This window comes from Nesoenas mayeri (genome assembly GCF_963082525.1).
Source record: "Nesoenas mayeri genome assembly, chromosome: 2".
Taxonomy (NCBI): domain Eukaryota; kingdom Metazoa; phylum Chordata; class Aves; order Columbiformes; family Columbidae; genus Nesoenas; species Nesoenas mayeri.
The window spans coordinates 88294661-88316631 of NC_137543.1; the positions used below are offsets into that span (position 1 = coordinate 88294661).

Sequence of the window (21971 nt, forward strand, 5' to 3'; positions counted from 1 at the left end):
CACTAACAAAATTTAATTTCTCAGAAATGTTACAGTGTAGTATATAAAAATATATTTTACTGCATTTATTTATTTTTAGAAAATAAAAATAGTCAGCCAGCCTCTGCTTTTACTTATATCTGTTCAAACCTAGGGCAAGTCTACTAAAATTTGTACTTTAAATTTTCAGCTTTGCAAGTATGTCATAGACAGATCGTAGTTTCGGGTTTTCATCAAAGGTACTACAAATTACCAAGCAATTCTAGCCTTCACTGAAAGAAAATAAGTACAAGCAACTGTTGTTTGACTGTTTTGAAAAAGTAAACAGAAATCACTTACAGATTAAGAATATTACAGCCAAAAAGGCAACTGAATACAAATGTAAAAGAATACAGAGTTTATGAATACAGTGTTTCTAACATGCACTAGAGGTGGGCATAGCAATAGGCATGTTATCACAGCATGACTTCAAAACTACTTGCTTATACTTCATTGCCTACATCTACTATTAAAGTGCATTGTGCTGTGTATGTGCGCTATTCCATTATTACATTATCATTGTACTTCTACTGTTTTTTCTAGGCAATACTGGTTTCACAATGGCCTCCATTGGTGCAGCAAGTGCAGAATTTTCCTTTGAGGTATTCGATGAGCTGAAAGCCCAGTATGCCAATCAGAACATCCTCTTCGCCCCCGTGACCATCCTGTCAGCTCTGTCCATGATCTACCTGGGTGCAAGAGGAAACACCAAGGCTCAGATAGATAAGGTGAGGCTACAGTTAAGGATTTAAACTTTCCTGCTGCTTAATAGAGCTGTAGCTCTTAATTATATTACAATGTCCTGTGCATAGACCAGAGGCTAAAAAATCTGAATCTAGAGTTATCAAAAGCTGCGGCAATCTCCAACTCTCTCATAGTGTTAAACAAATGCATCATCAGCCACAAAACTTGAAACAGGATTTCATTGTTAGCAGTAGGATTCTCAAAGAGAGCAACACATTCCAGTGGTCGTTTGTTTAGAGTAAGGAAAGCAGGTAAAATCTCCAGGGAAATCACAGTATCACAGTATCACAGTATGTTTGGGATTGGAAGGGACCTCGAAAGATCATCTAGTCCAATCCCCCTGCTGGAGCAGGAACGCGTAGGTGAGGTCGCACAGGAACATGTCCAGGTGGGTCTTGAATGTCTCCAGAGAAGGAGACTCCACAACCTCCCTGGGCAGCCTGTTCCAGTGCTCTGTCACCCTTACTGAGAAGAAGTTTTTTCTCAAATTTAAGTGGAAATAGCCAAAACATGTCTCCAGTCTGCAAAATATTTCACATTACTTTTCTGTAGCTCTCACTTCACAGGGTGGGTGGCTTGTTAGATGGAAGAAAGTTAGTATTACTAACAGCACACTCTGGAGCTGATTTCTGGATGTCCAATAGAAAAAAAGATCATCTTAGCAGACAACAGGATGCACAGCTATTCACAGATGGTACGGATGGATTGCACCTTTTGAGTCATCCGACTTCTGAGTTAGCCAACAGTTTTACTCTAAACATCATGTGTTAATCTCAGTTGCATAACCTTTTTGTCATACCTGTTATTTCAACTTGTGTTAATTTCAATTACAGGTTGCTCACTTTGATAAAATCACAGCATCTGGAGAGACTGTTGAATCTCAGGTACAGAAATAATTTCATCTTCTCTATGTCACTTTCTCCTGGGAGCAAAACCTAGCAGATAAAGCAGCCTTCTAGCCATTCCAACCCCTCTCTGATGAGTAGCTATTGCTCTGCATCCAGCAATTGGGGGAACACTTTGTTCATAAGAATACAGAGAGAGAAGGGAGGTAACAGAGGAATCAGAACAAGCAAAAGATGAAACTGGCATCAAAATATTGGGCAAATAGGGAAAATGACCGATATTTGCATGCTTAGACAAGGTAGCTGGATGTTACTGATTTAATGGGACTGGCTGGGAATGGAGGAAAGCCTATTTGATCTGCTGGAGCTGGATTACTGTAGTGGGTAATTAAAAGAACCTCTGGGGGAGGTATGAGGCAATTATAGCAGCAAGATAGCACAGAATTGTATATATTAGAAAATTACTACATCAATGTAGTTATAGGAACAAGATAGATATACAGGACAAACAACAGTTTTGTAAGCAGAAGTGCCTGAACTACTTTATTCTTCTCATAGAATATGAAAAACCTACTAAATACTAAAACTAGAATAACATCATTAATCTTTTTATTTGCTTTCATGCCAACAATTCAGTGCAGTACATCAGTAAACGTCCACACTTCACTTAAAGACATGTTCATCCAAATCACCAAACCAAGTGACAATTATACACTCAGGTTTGCCAGTAGACTTTACGCTGAAGAAAAATTCCAAATCCTACCGGTGAGTTGCACTAAAATCTTGATCTGAGAGTATTTTCATGTCATAGCTGTAACACTCTGTAATGCAAAATAATTGTCAGAAGTCTAGTTTCTGCTGACGAAATTTTCTACCATATGGAAGACAGGATTCATGACTTCTCTCTATCAGAGCCTTAACTCTCTGCTGTCTTGAGAAAAAATATGTTTAGCCAAAAAGATGTTCCTGCAAAGTACAGTCATGATCCAATCATGTCAAGATATAATTAATAAAGTTAACTTTCGTTGGAAAGAACTCTAAATGTTTTCTTAACTTATAAAACAAACCTGAAAAAGAATTTCAGGTTCTCAAAAATATTACAAGTTTTCCCATTGAAGGGAACATTTAATTTGAAATTAAAGGAAAATACCATTGCAAAGTCAAAAGTGAAAAAGTAGGCAAAATTTAAGAAAAACCCCCATATTTCAACTGAAATGAATGTAATATTTTTGGATCAAACTAAATTCTGGGAAATACTTAAAAAAAATGCAAGCATATACTCTTGCTTGAAGCAATGAATGTCAAATCCTAAGATGCTTACGAATTAGAATCATGGTTTACTGAGTAGCTTTAATGAGCAGATTATTCATATCTGTTAATTTCAGTCTTGCATTTCACATTTTCAAAATGCTTTGACATTCTAATCTGAAAACTGCATACTCTTCATTTGCAGGAATACATACAATGTGTGAAGGAACTGTATAGAGAAAGCGTGGAAACTCTCAGCTTTCAAACAGCTGAAGAGCAAGCCAGAGAGCTCATCAACTCCTGGGTTGAAAGTCAGACAAATGGTAAGAGCAAGCCAAGTATCAGCATGGGTATTTTCCATACTGCCACCACATGTGAACAGCATATGGTAATGCTTTAAGTCAGGAGAGAACAAAAAACCCCAAAACCTCTCTCTCTGTTCCTGTTCCTGTTCCTGGATAATAGATCAGTTCCCAAATACGGAACTATCATTTAACAATTTTCTTTTTTCCTCAGACACATCCCTTTTAGAGGACTCTCTATATCTGTAGGTGCTTTGTGGGTATGTAACACTTCCAGTTCTGATGAAAGCGGCAGCCCTAGAACATGCTTGGTACACAGTGACAAGTGGTTTGACACTAGTGTTGGGAATCTGGATATCCTTTGATCAGCACGCTTTGCCCTCCAGATTCTCAGAGTTGTTTGCTTGTTAAGTAGGGCATGCAGTCACAAGGTACTTGAGAAATCTTAACACGTAAAGGGCAATGGAAAACCACAAGCATACCACAATTGGGATTTTTACCCTATTGCACCTCCCTGTGGTTCTTTTATTCTTCCAGTCTCTTCCTGGCCCCCTCAAAACATTCCTTTCCCTCATTCTTGAAGCACATGGCCTGAACAGCAAACACAGATAAAAGATGCTGAATTTTAACTTAAATGAAAATATTAATAATCACACAACCTTTGGTGTAATGTTGTAATTTGATGGAGAAAACCAGGCCATAATTCAGCTACTGGTGGGAAAGGACTAAGGGAGGAGCGTGCTATGTGTATTAGGACTCCAGAATAAACAGGACCGCAGTATAACAAGAAATCAGAGTAAAACTCTGGTTTTCTTTCCTGTTACCTTTTCTACATAGACATCGCCTTTCAACTTTGGTTTGAAGCAAGAAGTATTTATGTTTAGAGCTGAAAAAAAAATTGTCTCTGCCCTACACCCTCCTCCCCACATATTCTATACCCACCATTTAATGTTATGATTGCCAAGTACGATGTTATATACATGTGTTCTCTTTTCCTATTCATTATTAAAGGAATGATCAGAAATATCCTTCAACCGGGTTCTGTGGATCCCCAGACTGAAATGGTCCTTGTCAATGGCATTTACTTCAAAGGAGTGTGGGAGAAAGCATTTAAGGTTGAAGAAACCCAGACAATGCAGTTCAGAGTGACTGAGGTACATGGGCATACATCACCTTAAAGGTGTCATCTTTTAGAATTTGTGAAGACAGTAGACACATTGTTATACAATCTTCCTGGACAAGAGCAATCAGTACTTTTAACGATAAGGAGACATTTCTATGCTGTACGAATAATCTTTGTGAAAACTATATTATCTTATTTGGTTTTGCAGCAAGAAAGCAAACCTGTACAGATGATGTACCAGCTTGGTTCATTTAAAGTGACAGACCTGCCTCCTGAGAAAATGAGGATCCTGGAGCTTCCATATGCCAGCGGCATGCTGAGCATGTGGGTGATCTTGCCTTATGATATCTCTGGCCTGGAGCAGGTATGACTCTGGGATCTGGGTTTCAGAAAACCATGAACATGGTGAATGTAGATGCTGCAAAGCTCTTCACAATCAAATTATCCTAAAACACTTCACCAGTGAAGATGTGAACACTAGCAACATGGGATTTTTGCATAGAAGCATGTAGCTGACTCAGTGGTCCTGCAATAGTTTGTGCTGAGCACAGATTACTTATAGGACTACTTCAGTGGGTTAAATATTGGACATCACAGAACGGATTCTTCTTGGCTAATCAGCTGTTACTCCAGCAGCTTGAACGCCAAACATTTATGCCTCCATTTCTGCCCATTGAGGAGCTTCCTGGGAAGTTCATGTTATCTTTAGTAGTTGTAATTATTGCTTGGTTTGGCAGTGTTCAACATGCTTCCTTCATATCTTCAAAAATTAAACTATCTAAAAACTAGACATGAAGGGTACTGAAGTGGTTAAAGCAATTTTAGGAAATAAAATGTACATGACATACTATCATTGATATGAACAGAATACAGGCATGGGATATTGTCATTAGCAGGACTGTAGTTAGTCTGAATAGGAAAGGCTATCTAATAAATGAGAGTTCACTGAGATATTCGTACACTAACTGAAAGAATCTAAATTATAAAAATGAAGAGGAATTTGAACACAGCTAAATTTCCATCAGTTATGATTGCAGACATGCATAATAGAGATTATATACAATTCTGGAAAAAAAAAAAGAAAAAGTAGGTATACATAGGAGAACAAACACTGTGTATTATAATTAGAAAGTCTGAAAAAGAAAAAATTGGATAAAATAGAATCTCTATGCATAAGAAAAAAAAATGTATTTGGATAAAGTTGGTAAGAGAGACTATATTGACATGGTGTTACTACGTACTGCCATGGCAAGATCTGCATACTTAGCAAGTTAGCAGAGAGATATTTAGTAAATTAGCAGAGAAAGAAATATTACTAGGCATGAAGCAACATACACAATAATGGAAACAACCAATTAGTCTGAATAGCAATCACTAACAAGGGTACCCACTCTTCTAATGGTCACCAATGCAAGTGGTGACTGTGCTGTTTTAGACTTTCTTTCTTCATTGGCAGAGATAATTTTGAACTGAGTGAGCTTGGACTAGTACAGTGTAACTAAAATAAAAGGATACTTTACAACTTAGCCTTTACTTTTCAAAAAGCCAATTTCTCATAAAAATATTAGTTCCTAGTATAGTAACAATTCATTGTTCAGGTATTAGTAATTGGTTACCGTTAACACCTTGTTATTTGGAGGTCTTAAATGTAGGTAGAGCTTACAACTCAAAAGCACAGAATTATTTTTGGAATGTATTCCCGAAGTAATGAAGATAAATAGCAAGAGCTTTAGGTGAAATTTGCTAAGTAGCCACCACATTAAAAAAATTGATTGGTAGTGAGTCTGTTAAAGAAAGAGAAAGTAAGACAGAACAGATAAGGAAGAATCATAGTTTGCTTTCCTGTCCTAGATATATTAATCTGTATATATCTAGAAAAAATGCCATAACAAGAGCAGTCAGTGAAAAAGGAAAAAACCACCACTGGTACTGCACTGCCACAAAGGAAGTTGTGCTCTCAACCCAGAGATCTTATTCTCTTGTTTCCTTGCAGATTGAGAAGGCAATCTCCTTCGAAAAACTCCAGGAGTGGACCAGTTCTAATTTGATGGAAGAGAAGACAGTGAAAGTGTACCTCCCCCGCATGAAGATAGAGGAGAGATACAACCTCACATCTGTCTTAATGGGCTTGGGTATAACTGACCTGTTCACCTCATCAGCCGATCTCTCTGGCATCTCTTCAGCAGAGCGCCTGAGGGTGTCTGAAGCTGTTCATCAGGCATTTGTTGAAATCAATGAAGCAGGCAGTGAGGCAGCAGGCGTATCAGGAGCTGTGGTCAAGGATGAAAGTGATTATCAAGAGTTTAAGGTTGACCACCCTTTCCTCTTCTTGATCAGGCACAACCCAACCGATGGCATCCTCTTCTTAGCCAGATGCATTTCCCCTTAAAGACAAGAAAGCTGAAAGAGTTTCTGTTCCCCACAGCAAGACCCAGAGCACTGCAGTATCAAGGGTAAAAAGAAAGGCATACTCTCTTTTTCATCCATATTTTCTAAATCCAGAGGGCTTTCTTTAAAAAAAAAAATTAAATCAGAGAAATGAAGGATTAAAGGAATGAAAACCAGGCCCAAAGAAAACATGAACAGAGATGCTCCTGGTGCAAGTTAACAATACTAGTGCCAATTCATCACACTGAAAAATCACAACCGCACTCATCAGCAGGAGTTTTATGGAAAAAAATGCAGTCTTCCAATGAAGCCAGCTTTTTCTATGGCCAAGCTTCATGGTGACTCCTCTGCAATTAGTCACTTGAAAACTCCCAGATTAAATTCTAAACTGTCACCAGCCATTCCTACTTTGACAAGGCAATTGCTTTTTCTTTGTGCTCCTGATACTGCAAGGTTCTTCTTCACTTTCTAAAGATGCATTATAGAAATCTTATAATTCGTATTTCTCCTTAAGCCTTTTTGGCTCAATTGTCTTGACCAAATATGGCATATTACTATTCAAACTGTTTTCCATGTATCCATATGTGATGGGTCTTGTGTACATACTCTTTTGCTCCCTTAATCATAATAAAAACACGTTTAAGCAAGTGCATTTCATCTGGAGTATTTCAAGTGTGCCTGGGATGAAATAATCCTGGTTATATGTACAAAGTGTGGGATGAGAAGCTGGAGAGCAGCCCTGTAGAAAGAGATTTGGGGGTTTGGGTTGACGGCAGGTTGAATACGAGTCAACGGTGTGCTCTGGCAGCCAAAAGGGCCATTTATGTCCTGGGGTGCATCAAGCACAGTATAACTGCCAGTCAAGGGATGCAATTGTCCCACTCTACACTGTACTGGTGCGGCCTCACCTCGAGTACTGCTTGCAGTTTTGGGCATCTCAGTATAAGAAAGACATCAAACTATGAAAGTGTGTCCAGAGGAGGGCAACAGATGGTGAAAGGCCTTGAGGGCAAAACTTATGAGGAGCAGCTGAGGTCACTTGGTTTGTTCAGCCTGGAGAAGAGAAGGCTGAAGGGTGACCTCATGGCGACTACAGCTTCCTCAGGGGAGCAGCAGAGGGGGCAGTGCTGGTCTCTCTCTCTCTCTGGTGACCAGCGACAGGACACAAGGAGATAGTATGAAGCTGTGTCAGGGGAAGTTCAGACTGGACATTAGGAAAAGGTTCTTCAATGACATGGTGGTCGATCACTGGAACAGGCTCCTCTGGGAGATGGTCATGGCACCAAGCCTGTTAGAGTTCAAGGAGTATCTGTATGATGCTTTTAGTCATATGGTTTAGTTTTAGATAGCCCTGCAAAGAGCAGGGAATTGGACTCGATGATCCTTATGAGTCTCTTCTAATGAGATATTCTATGATTCTTTTATCATAGTTGATTCATTGCTTACAGAGAGATGAGGAATGAGAGTCTGTCCTAACAATGGGCTACGATACAATATTGAGACCAGTGTTCTGCCAGGAAGGGACCAGCATGACCCATAATCCCTCAAGTATGCAACTCCAACCAGTCACATACAACACTTTCAGCACAAACCATGATTCATCCAGTCTCTCTGAAACAAGTGTTGATAAGCAGTTTGGAAGGCAGCTGGATATGTGCAGAATCTACACCTCACTGGGACCATAACACTGCCTTGAAGAACACATGGGAATGGGAAAAAGGAATGGGCTTTCTAGTTATCTTTGTAGCGTATTTATAAAGCTTTATAGGCTCTTATTTGGTAACTAAAGAGAATAATCACACTAAAAGAAGCAATGTCTATGGCAAGTTAAAGTTTCTCTCTGGAATGAATTATTCTTCCCTTTGTCACTGAAACAAGAAAGGAAACAGGCCTGTGAGAAACTGTCACAGAGAAGTACCAGAAGAGTGAAAGGAAGGTTTTTTGGGGTGAAGTTACTGCAAGAAAGCTATGCTCTTTCTAGACTCCAGTATGCACAGCATGGCAGCAGAGCTGGGTCGTTTGTGATGGTATGTTTTCTCAGTTCCACCTCGCAGTATTCAGTTTGTTCTACTTTTTTCGGCTACTCCCTCTCTCCTTCACTCTCCCCTTCAAGATAACACACAATTTGGCCGTACCTAGGGGACATACCTTGCTGGTAGCAAACACAATCTTGCAAAAGAAGGAAGATAACAAGACACCACCTCCACCGGTGTATAAATAGTTCAAATATTTTCCTTTAATTTCCCGTATCTTAGTCAATTGCTGGTCAGGACATAACAAATGGGGAATTTTTTTGCAAGAGAGCTAACAATGTGTTTACTATTGCTCTGGAGTTTGTGTTATCTGGTCACAGAAATAGGGTAGCTAAAATCCTCAGGATACTTAATTTTCAGCAGATTCGTTATAAAACTGCCCTATTTATAGGCCATTGTATTTCTTATCAATTAATACATACTTCTTCACAAACAGAAGATGCAAAGAAGTGTATCTACTCCTGTATGTAGACAGATTCAGTGTGGCCTCCTTATTTCTGCTGACTTCCGCCAGCACAGAAACCAGCAGTCATATTCTTGTCCTCAGTAGCCACCTCCTTAACCTTCCTCAACATTCTCAGCCCTATGTTTTCAGAGACCGAAAACTTCGAAACCACTTTTTAGACTTGGCAAATCATACACCCATGAAGGAATGGATGCTGGAGTCCTCAGATCTCAGACCCAGAAATATTTGTCTAACAGTCAAAAACTCCACACCTGAGGCACTGTAGCTTTTGTAATAATAGACACATAAATGTCAGGCCTGGATGAAGTCCCAAGTTGGGTGACAGATATCAGACCACCATCACCCATCATGGAACAAGTCCTCTCCTTTGTGCCAACAGGGGAGGATACAGCTTTCTCTCTCCATCCACAAAGAAGCAAATTAGTCAGCACCATGTCCCAGAGACTTTGACTCTCCTCTGTGTCATGAAGTGCAGCTGGATTGACCTCTCTTTTACCCCTAATATTTCTTTCTGCACAAGTATGGAAGAAAGCTCTGATTCTCAGCTTTAGGACCCATCACAAGAGGATTTTACGTGCTCTGCCACCACACCTTTTAAGTATTTGTCATTGCACACATACAAAGGGGCACAATTAATTCAAAGGATTAATGAGCTGTGCAGATACAAGACCACACTTGTTCATCTGCCTGCAGTCTTACAGTAGGAAGGTAATTCACGTAATGAATTTCCACAGAGATGACAGAATTTGACCCCAGGGCTTTATTGTTTATTCCAGTCCTAATTCTTCAAATACATAAGAATGTAAGCAATATTGCTCAGTTGATCAAAGTCAGCTCTCTGCAAAAATTGGTCTCCTGAAGTTCGCAGAATTAGAGAGTAACTTGTGTTAGAACGGGCAGCTGACAGTCATCTGGTCTTCAAAGCTATTCTAAGTTGTTCATGGCCTTTCCCTGTCAAATGTTGCATAGCTTTAAGATTGTAGAATACACAATCTTCTGATTAATGTCATTTTAAACATAAATCCACATCTCACTAATGTCAAAATAGTATAAGCCATTCAGCCAGCTTAGGTTTCTCTCACCAAATCAGAGTTGGCCACATGTGAGAATAAGCCCCACCAGCCCTCATTTTGATTCTTCAATGGTCAGCTACAAAGCTCTCACTGCCCCTTTCCACTTTTAACACTCTCTAAATCAAAGTCTAGCACCTTACAGACAACAGGAACAGAATCCTGGAGGCGAGCGAATCCTTACAGTGAAAGGCTGACTTCTTAGTCACACAAGTGAAATTTCAATGCCGTGGCTCTGGTAAGGTCAGCATGGAGCAGGAGAATAGTGAGGTGTCAGATGAGTTCCTGTAAGGAATGCAGAGACGTGGGAATTAAAGGCGAACAAAGGGGGTGGAGGAAGAATCATTAAACTTCACAGGACTATGTGTAAGAGCAGTTCCTCTTTCCTCTTCCCTCTTTTCTTTCTCATTGTGCTTCATTGCTTGGTCACAGTCCATTTCTGTCTAGTAACTCCCTTTTCCCAAGGCACTGACCACCTCACCCTCACCATGCCCCCCTTTACTCTCCTTGCCCTTCAGCAATCTCTATCTACTCCTTGGGGCAGTGAGTTAAGAGGGCAGGGCTGGGCTCAGGCCCTGTTTCTAATACCAGGGAGAGGAATGTTTGGGACTAAGGAAGAAAGTGGGAGGAGGTTGCTCCCACTCCTGCTGCCTAGAGGGATCATCTGCCACGCAATAAGACTGCGTGCTGCTCAACTACAGAGCGCAAGCTGCACCTCAGCTGCACCTGCAGGAGGTGGGGTGAGGGCCCAATTCCTCCAGCCACCTGGGAGCAGCCTGGGAAACTCCAAATAGCACAAAGCAGGGATCAGCTTCCTGATTCAGTAGTTGCGCAGCTGACATACAGTTACACCCTTTGAGAGGTTTCTTCGGAAAAATGACAAGCTTTGGCTAAAGTGCATACAGGACACACATACATTATTACTCATAATGCAGTACTGGGTATCGCGATTGAGAAATTCAGGCCACACTTCATATTTTTGATGTTAACTACTAGCCGGGATACTTAAAAAAGTGCTCACTGCCTGAGTCATTCAAAGGAAAACTGCACCCTTGCACATGTGAAAACAGTGTGCACATTCATTAAAAGATAAATGATCTCTTTTCAGTTATAGAGATCAGCCCTTTCCCAGAAGTGTTGTAGTTCTTCACAGGGCTAAATTTCCCAGGACAAACACTACCTTTATTAATTACAGTGTCTAAGCCAAAGCATGTAGAAGTAATAGTAAAGTATGATGAATTGTGCCAGTAGAGTCCAATTTCACCACACCTTTGCTTTCTGGAGGTGGGGAGCAAAATGCCTCAGTAATATTTACACAGGAACCTCACCACACCCTTCTGGATACTCACAAGGTTTTAAACACTGCTGGAGTATGTCAGCAAAGATTGCTTGGCAAGAGAAGGCTTGCAAACCTACTGTAGGAGGAACACAACAGATAGTTATCTTGTCTTTCAAAACTCTTATCCTCCCCGTGCCTCTTTTGTCTCCTGAAGTCCTTTTAAAGGTTTAGAAACATTTAACATCCTTTTGTGTTTAAAATCTACTGGCCTGCTGTGGCTGGAAAAATTAAAAAATGTGAACCAGAAATTCTTCCTTCCCAAGTAAATAAACAGTGCTTATGCTATTAAAAAATATTTGAAGATGTCAGGGAAACTGAGCAGCTTCTCTTCAAATGTCACTTTTTCCTTTGATCTACCTGAAACAGAGAACACATTAGTTTTGAATTAAATCAGATTTCCAAGAGCTATACAGAGTTGATAGTTAAAATAAGTTAACGATGAATATGAAAACCAGCCATGGAAATTTGTATCCTAAAATACTCTGTGAAGCAGAAGCTACCATTTTTCTCTGACAGAAAGTATCTCAAGACTCTCAAAAACCTTTAAAGAGCACCTAAAAATGTTCTGTTTACATATCAAGCTTTACGCCTACTCCTGAACCCTGGTGTTAATGAACAGAGCAGCACACTGTATAAGAAAGTCACAATGACTTGTGCTAAGTTAAACTGAAACTGGAGGAAAACTAAATGCATTTATATAGCTGAAATCTGGCCAGGGCACTGCTGTCCTGCCAATATTTGTCCTGACCAAATGGAAACACGAACGGCTGCAATGAAAGAGCTCACAGGTTTACTTTCCACTGGAAGGATACTATTAATACAACACTTCCAGCGGGCTGCTGTGTTGACGTAGCATGGGGTGGGAGTGAGAGTACTGCGGCTACTGAGTCAGTGGCATGTCCCATTGAGCCCTGGCCTCCGGTGATGTTAATTTAAAAGGATATTGGAAAATGTTGTCAATCCATCATGTTGATGTAGCATATGTAGTTCCTTGATATAAGTATAATTTTAGTTACTCAGTATGCTTTTTTTTTTTTAATAATGACCAGAAATGCCATTCAAGAAGTGTTTTTAAAAGTCAGCTTTAAAACCTCGTACAAAGGCACAAGCCTCTCCTTCAGCCTAACCCAGCACTTCTGCGTAAACAGAACACCTCAGTCACTTCTTGTAAAGCAGCAAGCAGTATTACGGGTAAGCAAATTAAATTACTCCCTGCTTTAAAACCAGAAAACCCACAGAAAGTGCTCTAAGGGTTGAATTCTATCCAGTGTATCTATCATTCATTCAACAGCACGGGTAAATTTGCAGAGATTACTCAAATCATTTAGGCTTTGAGAATCACTTAGAGCCAATGTAAACAGATCACAACTTTCCTGGGAGCAATGGAAGCAATTAATTCTGCAGTGAACATCTCTCCTACACTATGCTGCTCTCTGGAAAATCTATCACATGCATCTAATTACAACTCACACTGAAACATTCTGGTTTTTTGTAGCTGCAATTTCAAAAGACCAGAGCGGCAGAAAAAGACCATCAGATTAAAAGTGTGGGGTTCTTCCTGAAGTAGGAAAGTGACTTTAACCAAGCGTTTGGCTCCCAAGTTATATTGATGCAGAAGGTTCATAATTGGCATGGGACCCTTTGGTGCTGCACTCTCCAATACCCTACACCAAATTTTGCAGCTACTTGTATGGCTCATTCCTCATTAGAAGATCCTCTGCGCCAGCCACAGACCTACAACTTAAGCCATGTTAAATGTATGTTCATAGACAGCAAGTCAGAAGAAAGGTCTCAGAAAATTATACCAAGGAGGTAGACCTTTGTGAGTAAGTCTTGCTCAGTGTCGAAGTGGCAGCCCTGGAGAGATAAGTAGCTCCTATCCAGGTTTTCAAGGTGGCAATATCAACAGTGCAGAGAGGTAAAGAACAAAATAAAGGGCAAGAGTAGAATTACAGGAGGTTTTTCAGTCAGAGGTGAGAGTGGAGATGAACAGATACAACAAGGACAACAGAGGAAGAGACAGCATGACTGTGACCAAAGTAGGGAAGGAGGTATTTTGGTAGCCAAGGCAAGAAGAATAAGAGGATTTGACAGAATATCTATTTCTGGAATGGAAAATGAGGAATATATCTCTGAGGTGCTACACTGGTCAAACAGCAGATTTCAGATTAGGGTGGAGAAACAGCAGCAGAAGAAAAAGAAGCCTAATCTAAGACTCACATCAGGTTCTAGTGATGTCACCACTGACATCATATCACTGAGTGGAGGGTCTGGTGACTCTTCTTCAACCTTCACTATCTCACAGTGACAATATTTCTCTTATTGCACAGTCTTAGAATCCTTCAAAATTAACAAAATCCATTTTTCTAAAACAGAAACCCACTAGGAGTGACAAATACTTTATCAGTAGGAAACAGAAAACAGAACAACTCACGCATAGGAAGTCCTGTCCTTTATCTGTCTGTCGGTTCTTCAGAAATAATTTCTATTAGAGGAATCATAAAAGAAGTAGGTCAACAACTACAATTTTAAACCCTCTAAACCACAAAAGAAAGGTTGTTTAAAGTAGTGCAGTTTCAAGTTGTTACTAACCTGTTGCCACAAAATTGTTTATAGAAATACTTATGCAGTCAGTTTTGTAAGGTTCATGTACGGTGTCATACCATCACTTTACATCCCACTCTGAGATGATTCAGGTCTTCCACAGGGATGTGGCCTTCAAGGCATAATGAATTGCACAGTCATGAGTCATAAGAACCTTTGCAGAACTGGCCCGACACAGTATAAATTCACCCTATCCTTCACGTGAACTGCAGAAACCTTGGAGACACCCAGAAGAGCAGTGTTTCTCCCTGCACAAAACAAGGTACTGTAATTATTTCTAGAGATTATTTATTACATATACTCTTAGATGATGTTGCTTTGTTGACAAATGCATAGGAAAAAAAAGGTGTCGGGGATCTGAATTGGAGTCAGCAAATGCTTCAGAAAGTAATATACTAAGATGGCACAGGCATGGTCTAGAAGATGTAAGTCTTAAAAAAATACAGGAAGAATAATTTATTGTACAGCGTTCTACAAATTCTAGAGCTCACTGGCTAGCATATCTATCACTGCACTGTGTTTGCTTAAGTCAGCTTAAGTCAGCTAATCTGTTCCCGTGCTTCTCAGAGCTGTTCCTGTGCTCCTGGTGTGCAAACTGCTTCAGGACACAAACTGTCTTTAAGGCCATACTATACCAACCAGAATAGCTCCTAGTCCCTGCCTAGAGCTCTCAGCTAAACCTGCAATGCAAATTACAAATAGAAGCATTTGTGGTCTACTGAATATGGAAAGCTTGTCCTGCAGAAGAACTGGGAAGCTGTGATCTGGGCTAGCACTGTAAGACAGAGTTTCAGGACATTTTTGAAAGTCAAAAAGGGAATTTAGGATGCAATAGTTGGGGCAGTGCTTGTCTAAAGATTGGAAGGAGTATTTTGTCTTATCCTAAAGGAATAGTTTGACTGTTACTGTTACCAGAGTATTTGTTCACTGCAGCTATGAGCGTCAAAATGCTCTTGTATAAACTGAAGCATAAAAGTTGTCGTAAGAGATAATCTCTCAATATCGGCTAGCCTAGGCACTGGTAAGTAGTATTATCAACTGTCACTCCAAGTTGCTGTAAAGGACAGTGTAACAACAGTCCTGGTGAACAAATACAAAATAAGGTTGAATGCTGCTTTTTCTGTAACCCAAATGATAGCAAGTGTCATCAGTGAAACAGGACATGCTCAACTTTATATGACTTAATAATAGTTAATCCTCCTTGTTCTTCATATAGGTAAATACTTTTAGAAAGCCTTTAAATCCCAAAAGAAACTTCAAAAACTGAAGAGAATCTTGCAGACACACAGCAATCAAATTAGTCGTTCACTAATAGCATCTTTTCTCCCTCTCTGTGCAGGTTCAGAACAATGGAAGCTTTGAATAAAGCAAATACAAGCTTTGCTCTTGACTTTTTCAAACGTGAGTGTCAGGAAGATGGTGACAAGAATATTTTGTTCTCCCCTATCAGTATTGCATCTGCCCTGGCTACTGTTTATTTGGGAGCCAAAGGTAACACTGCAGATCAGATGGCAAAGGTGAGTTTGGGCTTCAAAAGGTAGCTGTCTGAAAGGGTTGATCATTTGGAATAACATCTTCTATACAAGAAACTTACTATGATGAAACAGAGGAAAGCCATAAGCAGAAAAATTACTCTAATCAAAACTTTACACACATATGGCAGCTTCTGTCTTACCCCTGATGGGCACTGTAACTGACAGACCAGTTCTTTACTTGTGGAGGTCAAAGAAATAGTCTACTCCAGCCTCTGGAAATAGGAACCCAAACAAATGAGAGAGGCGGCAGTGGCGACAGTATCTCCTTTTAAATCTCACCAGCAAAAATAAGGTATCATTATCCAAAAGCTCAGTAACTTGAGCACTCACCAGGGAGAGGGAGACCTGAATTCTCCTTCTACTTTGCCACAGACAATTCCTGTCTCATGTTTCATTGGAAGTGACCCCCACAAAAAGACTCTCCCCTATAGCTCTTGCGAGCTTTGCAGTCTGCTAACATAAATCCACATCCACAAGGTTAGAGAAGAAACTCGGTCAGGATGAGACTACAACCCCTCCTTTGGAGTATGTCTTTTACAGGCAAAATCACCTGCTGAAATCCTTCAACTGAATTTGTGCAAAATGCACAGCTTTAGCAGGCAGCAGTGAGAACAGCCTCAATGCATAGTTACCTAGTTCCTATCGTAGGAGGTGAGGCTTGTGAGTTTGCATCTGCCAAGGAAGAAGAAGTTGTCCTACCTGCTAAGGCAGTGATCTAACTCCTGATTTACAGCACAAAAGAGGGCCAGCAGGGTAATAAAGAAAGGAGCCATCTTCTGTAAGGAAGATGGGGAAAACAAAACAAAACAAAGGGCATACATTTGAAAAATGTTGCAAGGCTGGATGCACCCCTTTGTAGTCTGGCTAAGGTGCATGTGGCCAGAGCAAGGGATTTAAGCATGAAACTGCCCCCATAATTTTCATGCTTTCTGGCACATAGCAGCTCTCCATTTAGACTTCTGCTTTGCTAGTTTCCATTTGGAGATAACTGTCTCTCTCAGGTATTATTTGGTCAGCCCAGGGCATAACTCAAAGCAGGATAATTTATCTAGAAAGGCCAGGTACATGACAGATTTGCCCTGCAGCATTCAGCTTAGTGTGCTCAAGCCATTTTGTACACATGGGCCTCAAGACCTAACCAAAGATTTCACATTCAGTCAGGACTGGATTCAGGAATAAAATCTGAGTTTGACTCTCTCCATCACCAGTCCCATGACATCACTGAAAGACTTTACTTAAATAGTGAATTTTCTATTGTTGCATTTATTATTGCTTTTTCCATGACAGGTACTTCACTTTAACAAAGCTGATGGAGCCAGAAACATAACCACAACCATAAAAATGCAAGTCTATTCCCAAACAGAAGAGCGTCTATCAAATCGATATGCTTGTTTCCAGAAGGTATCTCACCAAGTCTAGCGATCAAGCTATGGGCATACTCACATCTTGTATTTCTTGTACTTTCCTTCCACATTTGCATTTGCATATGTTTGCCTTTCTCAGATGTAGTGTACACAATGAATTGGTACAGCATCCTGTGGTACCTTCACCTAATGCAATACTTATTACATGCTTCCCCTTTTTAGGCAGAATTGCAAAAACTAACCTCAAATTTGCAAAATTTAGAATTTCATGTTACCATTTTCTGTCAATGTATCTCTTTTTCCTTTAGCTTTGAGGAGAGATTTCTTTCTCAAATTATTACTGTTCAATAGGTAGCTATTTAGCAACATGTTTTTTGACCAGGCACAGTGCCTATCTCAGAGAGCTAATCACAAGAACAAAGCTGTCCTCCTACACATTTGATTGCAGCATCAAGGCAACAAAACCCAGAACATTAACTTTTTCAGGCTACCTATGCTTGATACACTTCAGAAATTAGTCTCCATTTCAGTTGAGAAGTTAACAAAATAAATTGACATGTTGGAATTTGACAAGATAGATGAGTTGCTTGCAATGAATCTTAGAGAAATGGAAATAATGATATTCCTAAAATATTTCTTTGATAAACTGTCAGGCGTCTTGTGTCAAAGTATAGGTAATTTAAGATGATAGCAGAAAAATACGGAAAAGCAAACATAATCCCTCTGAGTCAGCAAAGGCAGTTTTTCCTCATTGACAATTCAACCATGGCGGCATCAAGCTCTTCTCTCAGCTCTTTCCCATCACTGTTATTCTTTGTGGGCGTGAGCCATTTCCCTCCAGTCTGCCCACAAAGCCCCAGCAGCCACAAATTCTGATGAATGGGAGCACGGATCTGCATCTCACAGTCTAATCCCATGGCTGGAAGATTTATTTTAGGGACTACGTCAACAACTCATTTGCACTGCATGAACAGGAGGGGGATTGTTCCGCATGAGTAATGCTTGTTTGAACTGTAAGAATTACAGAGCGCTGTGGGTAGGGCAAAGGGACTGTTCTAACAGTTTAGAAATTTAAGTGTCTGTTCATGCCTCTGAATCTGAGGTGATGACAAGATGAATACAGCACAGATTTTTAGTTTACTAGTTCATAGCATAACTTCCTCAAGCTCATTTGAGAATTTGAGCCCACATTCATTTAATCCTGTTATTTCAACATAACAAATTTACTGCAATTACTGCAACAGAAGAAAATTTACAAAATATTAAAATTAAGAACAAAACTATGAAATTTAAGGGCAGGATTTCCATGTGACACACTCAACTTCCATAAATGAGAGGAGTCACACAACCAAATCTTCATGCATTGTTTAACAATTACATTCTGTCTCTCGCTCTCTGGATATACTTAGTTTCACAGTCTCCACTTAGAAACCTTTAACTGTTTTACATAGTTCAGGCTCTTACCACTTACATTCTGAGCACTTACTGTGTCTATACTATATCCACAACTTTTAATCATCTCAAATTATTCTTTTAATAGCTGTCTAGTTTAGAATACCTCTTGTGTTGCAATACAGGTGACAGATTACCTCAGTAGAAACACTTTACATGGAGCTGCATGAAGGAAGAAATTAGAAATTTTGAACTGTTTTACACAATGGATGAGTAACTTAATTTTTCTTTTCTCCAAGACAGAAATTGGCAAATCAGATAATATCCATGCTGGGTTTAAAGCACTCAACCTTGAAATCAACCAACCCACTAAAAATTACCTGCTTACAAGTGTCAACCAGTTATATGGAGAAAAAACATTGCCTTTCAGTAAGGTAGGTAGGCAATTTATTCACATTATGTAGTGCTATTTTACCTTTATGACCTCTCTATGACAACATACCATAAACTATATTTTCACTACATCTCCAAATCATGTTGTTATCCTTTCTATGAGACTCTTCCTGAGACTTTGGGCACTAAAATTCTAGTTTTATGGGACATATATCTATTTTGAGGGTGATTTCCAGGTGTTGATAGGTATAAACATTTAAATTGAGTATTTCCACTAAAAATACTTTGTTCCTTTAGCAAAAAGATGTGCTTATAGTCGATGGCATTTTTATCATGTTAGCTATTTATTAGCATTCATGTTGGCAGGCAACAAACATAAGACAGCTGTCTCTCTTGTGCTGCAGGAATACTTACAGTTAGCCAAGAAATACTACAATGCAGAGCCACAATCCGTTGACTTTGTGGGAGCTGCAGATGAAGTCAGAAGAGAGATCAATTCCAGGGTCGAACAACAGACTGAAGGTAAGCTCCTGCCTCTTCTCTCCCAACTCAAAAATATGTTGCTTTAGCATTGAGGAAAGTCTCTGTACCCAAGAGGCCCAAGGCAGGTATCCCACTCACCTCAGAAAGGTAAAAGAGATCAGTTCTCCTAAAGCAGTCATTCACTGACAAGCCCTTGCTAAAATTAGTACACTTCATCTGAACATGTGAGGAAGGAGGCTTACTCTTCTTTGTAAATCAAGGTTACCCCAGTAATCACACATTTGCGAATAATCTTAAGGTAGAAGCATCCTGTATCAGCACTTAAAATTTCCCTGGCTTGTATCTGCAGAAATTGTGCCAATACTTTGAAACAGTAAAACTGCACAAATGTGTAAACACCCTTTTGTTTTCTCTAGGTAAAATCCAAAATATGCTGCCTCCTGGATCTGTAGATTCGCTCACAAGACTGGTCCTGATAAATGCGCTCTACTTTAAAGGAAACTGGGCAACAAAGTTCGATGCTGAAGCTACCAGGCAAAGGCCTTTCAGATTAAACACGGTATGGGAATATCTTGACCTATATCCTAGACTGCAGGTGGAAAAAGCAGTGAAAAAAATGAGGGAGAGAAATTCCTGTCGGTCTTTAAATCCACATGAAATCTGGCATGAAAACTATTTCCCTTAATGCATACAGCTTATTTTCTTCATCACATCTTCAGCATAAAAACTGCACACACTTATTAGCACCTGAGCCACAAGTAAAATTGTCAGAAGCTGTCTTTAAACAAGTTTCCATTCTCTGAAGGCAGTGAAAACAGAGAGGTGAACAAAGATGGATGTGTTTGTTCTTCACATTTTCATTTTTAACCATACGACAAATCAGAGTGGAATACAGCTTCCTATAATAGATGTCATTTGATGCAGCTTAGATAGCCTGCCTCCTCCAAGTGCCTTTCCAGAAGACCAGAGGTCCTCTGTAGAACCTGTGTCCTATGACATAGAGCCATAAGGATGTCTCAGACACACTATGCAGCTTCTACAGCAAATACAATAAACTTCCACTGTGCTACTTGAACTCAGTCCTTCTGTGTTCAGTCAGAGTACAAATGGCAAACATCTAATTTTATTTGTTGCAGCATACAACTAAGCCAGTGCCAATGATGCACCTGAGTGATAAGTTAAACTGGACCTACATAGAATCAATCCAGGCTGATGTTCTTGAGCTTCCATACGTCAACAATGACCTCAGCATGTTTATCCTGTTACCAAGTGACATCACTGGCCTACAAAAGGTAAAGCAACTGAGAATGTAGATCACTTGAAAAAACAAAAGTGTCATTGTTTTCTTATTTTATGCCTGTGTGAGGTAAAAGACCATGTTACAGTCAGGTTTCTAGGAAGGAGGGTACTGATCAGGCTCAAGGAAAAGTAAATCCCAAATTTGGCCTAGCACTATGAACTTAAACCTCTTGGAGCTCCGACTAGATCTTTCTCCTGGCAGCTGGCATTTCTGTGGATTCTGATATTGATCAGTCCTGGCAACAGGAAATCAAGACCCTGAAAGACTGGCTCTTCTTCTAGCTGAACAAAAATGAGGACACAAAGCCAGCCTGCTGAGATTCACCATCTGTACAATTATGATTTCATTCTAAAAAAAACCAAACAACCACAAATTGGACAGCCGCCATTACTTTCCAGGAAGTCCAGAGCTAAAACACATGGACACTGCCACCTTCTGTAAAGAGATGGATCCTGCCTTTGGATAATAAACTTATTACATTCTCATTTATGTTAGTGAGTGTTCTATAGAAAAAAAAAAAAGCTCTTTTCAGTAAATTCTAAAATGTAGGGAAGACAGAAATATGACCAGTAAATCAATCAGACTACTGTCACTTGACACTGATGTTTTTATTCTACAAGTATTTAACCCTGCTATATTACCTAACAATTACTGAGAACAGCTTAAATACTGCATTGACCTACTGTAGAGCAACATACTCATTTAGTCAAAAATATTTCCAAATTGGTCTTTCACTACTCATTGTGTTTTGGGTTTTTTGGTTGGTTGGTTGTTTTGTTTGGTTTTATTTGTTTGTTTTTGTTTGTACTCTTAAAACAGCTTGAGAAGTTCTCCATTTAAGAAAAGAGAAGAAATAGCCCGTAGGGCACAGGTTTTTGAACACTTTGTAATTTTCTGATTTTCTTTTTACTAACTGCAGCTAGAAAGAGAATTGACTTTCGAAAACTTGTCTGCATGGACCAGCCCAGAATTAATGGAGAAAACAAAAATTGAGGTTTATCTGCCCAGATTCACATTAGAAGAGAAATACGACCTCAAATCTACTTTGAGCAGGATGGGGATACAAGATGCCTTCACTAAAGGTCAAGCTGATTTCACAGGAATGTCAGAGAAGGGAGAGTTGTTTTTGTCACAAGTTTTTCACAATTGTTTTCTAGAAGTAAATGAAGAAGGCACAGAGGCAGCAGCTGCCAGTTCAGCAGCACTGGCATCACGAAGTCTTGGTGCTGCTGTTATTTTTGTAGCAGATCACCCTTTCCTCTTCTTTATCAGGCACAACAAGACCAAGAGTATCCTCTTCTTGGGAAGGTTCTCTTCCCCCTAG

The 21971-nt window shown here is 39.7% G+C and overlaps 2 protein-coding genes across 2 annotated transcripts; both read left to right on the top strand.

Moving 5' to 3' along the window:
* Positions 1 to 578: 578 nt before the first annotated feature.
* On the top strand, positions 579 to 6933 carry LOC308038310 (ovalbumin-like; the record flags this gene model as incomplete). Its single annotated transcript, XM_080340700.1, has 7 exons — positions 579 to 746; positions 1596 to 1646; positions 2244 to 2372; positions 3061 to 3178; positions 4169 to 4311; positions 4489 to 4644; positions 6274 to 6933. 7 exons carry the CDS (start codon positions 579 to 581, stop codon positions 6667 to 6669), a joined length of 1161 nt encoding a protein of 386 aa, XP_080196826.1. The 3' UTR covers positions 6670 to 6933.
* Positions 6934 to 15529: 8596 nt separating this feature from the next.
* On the top strand, positions 15530 to 21971 carry LOC308038306 (serpin B10-like; the record flags this gene model as incomplete). The annotated part of the gene is made up of 7 exons (XM_080340696.1): positions 15530 to 15697; positions 17003 to 17116; positions 18771 to 18905; positions 19269 to 19386; positions 19764 to 19906; positions 20484 to 20639; positions 21567 to 21971. 7 exons carry the CDS (start codon positions 15530 to 15532, stop codon positions 21969 to 21971), a joined length of 1239 nt encoding a protein of 412 aa, XP_080196822.1.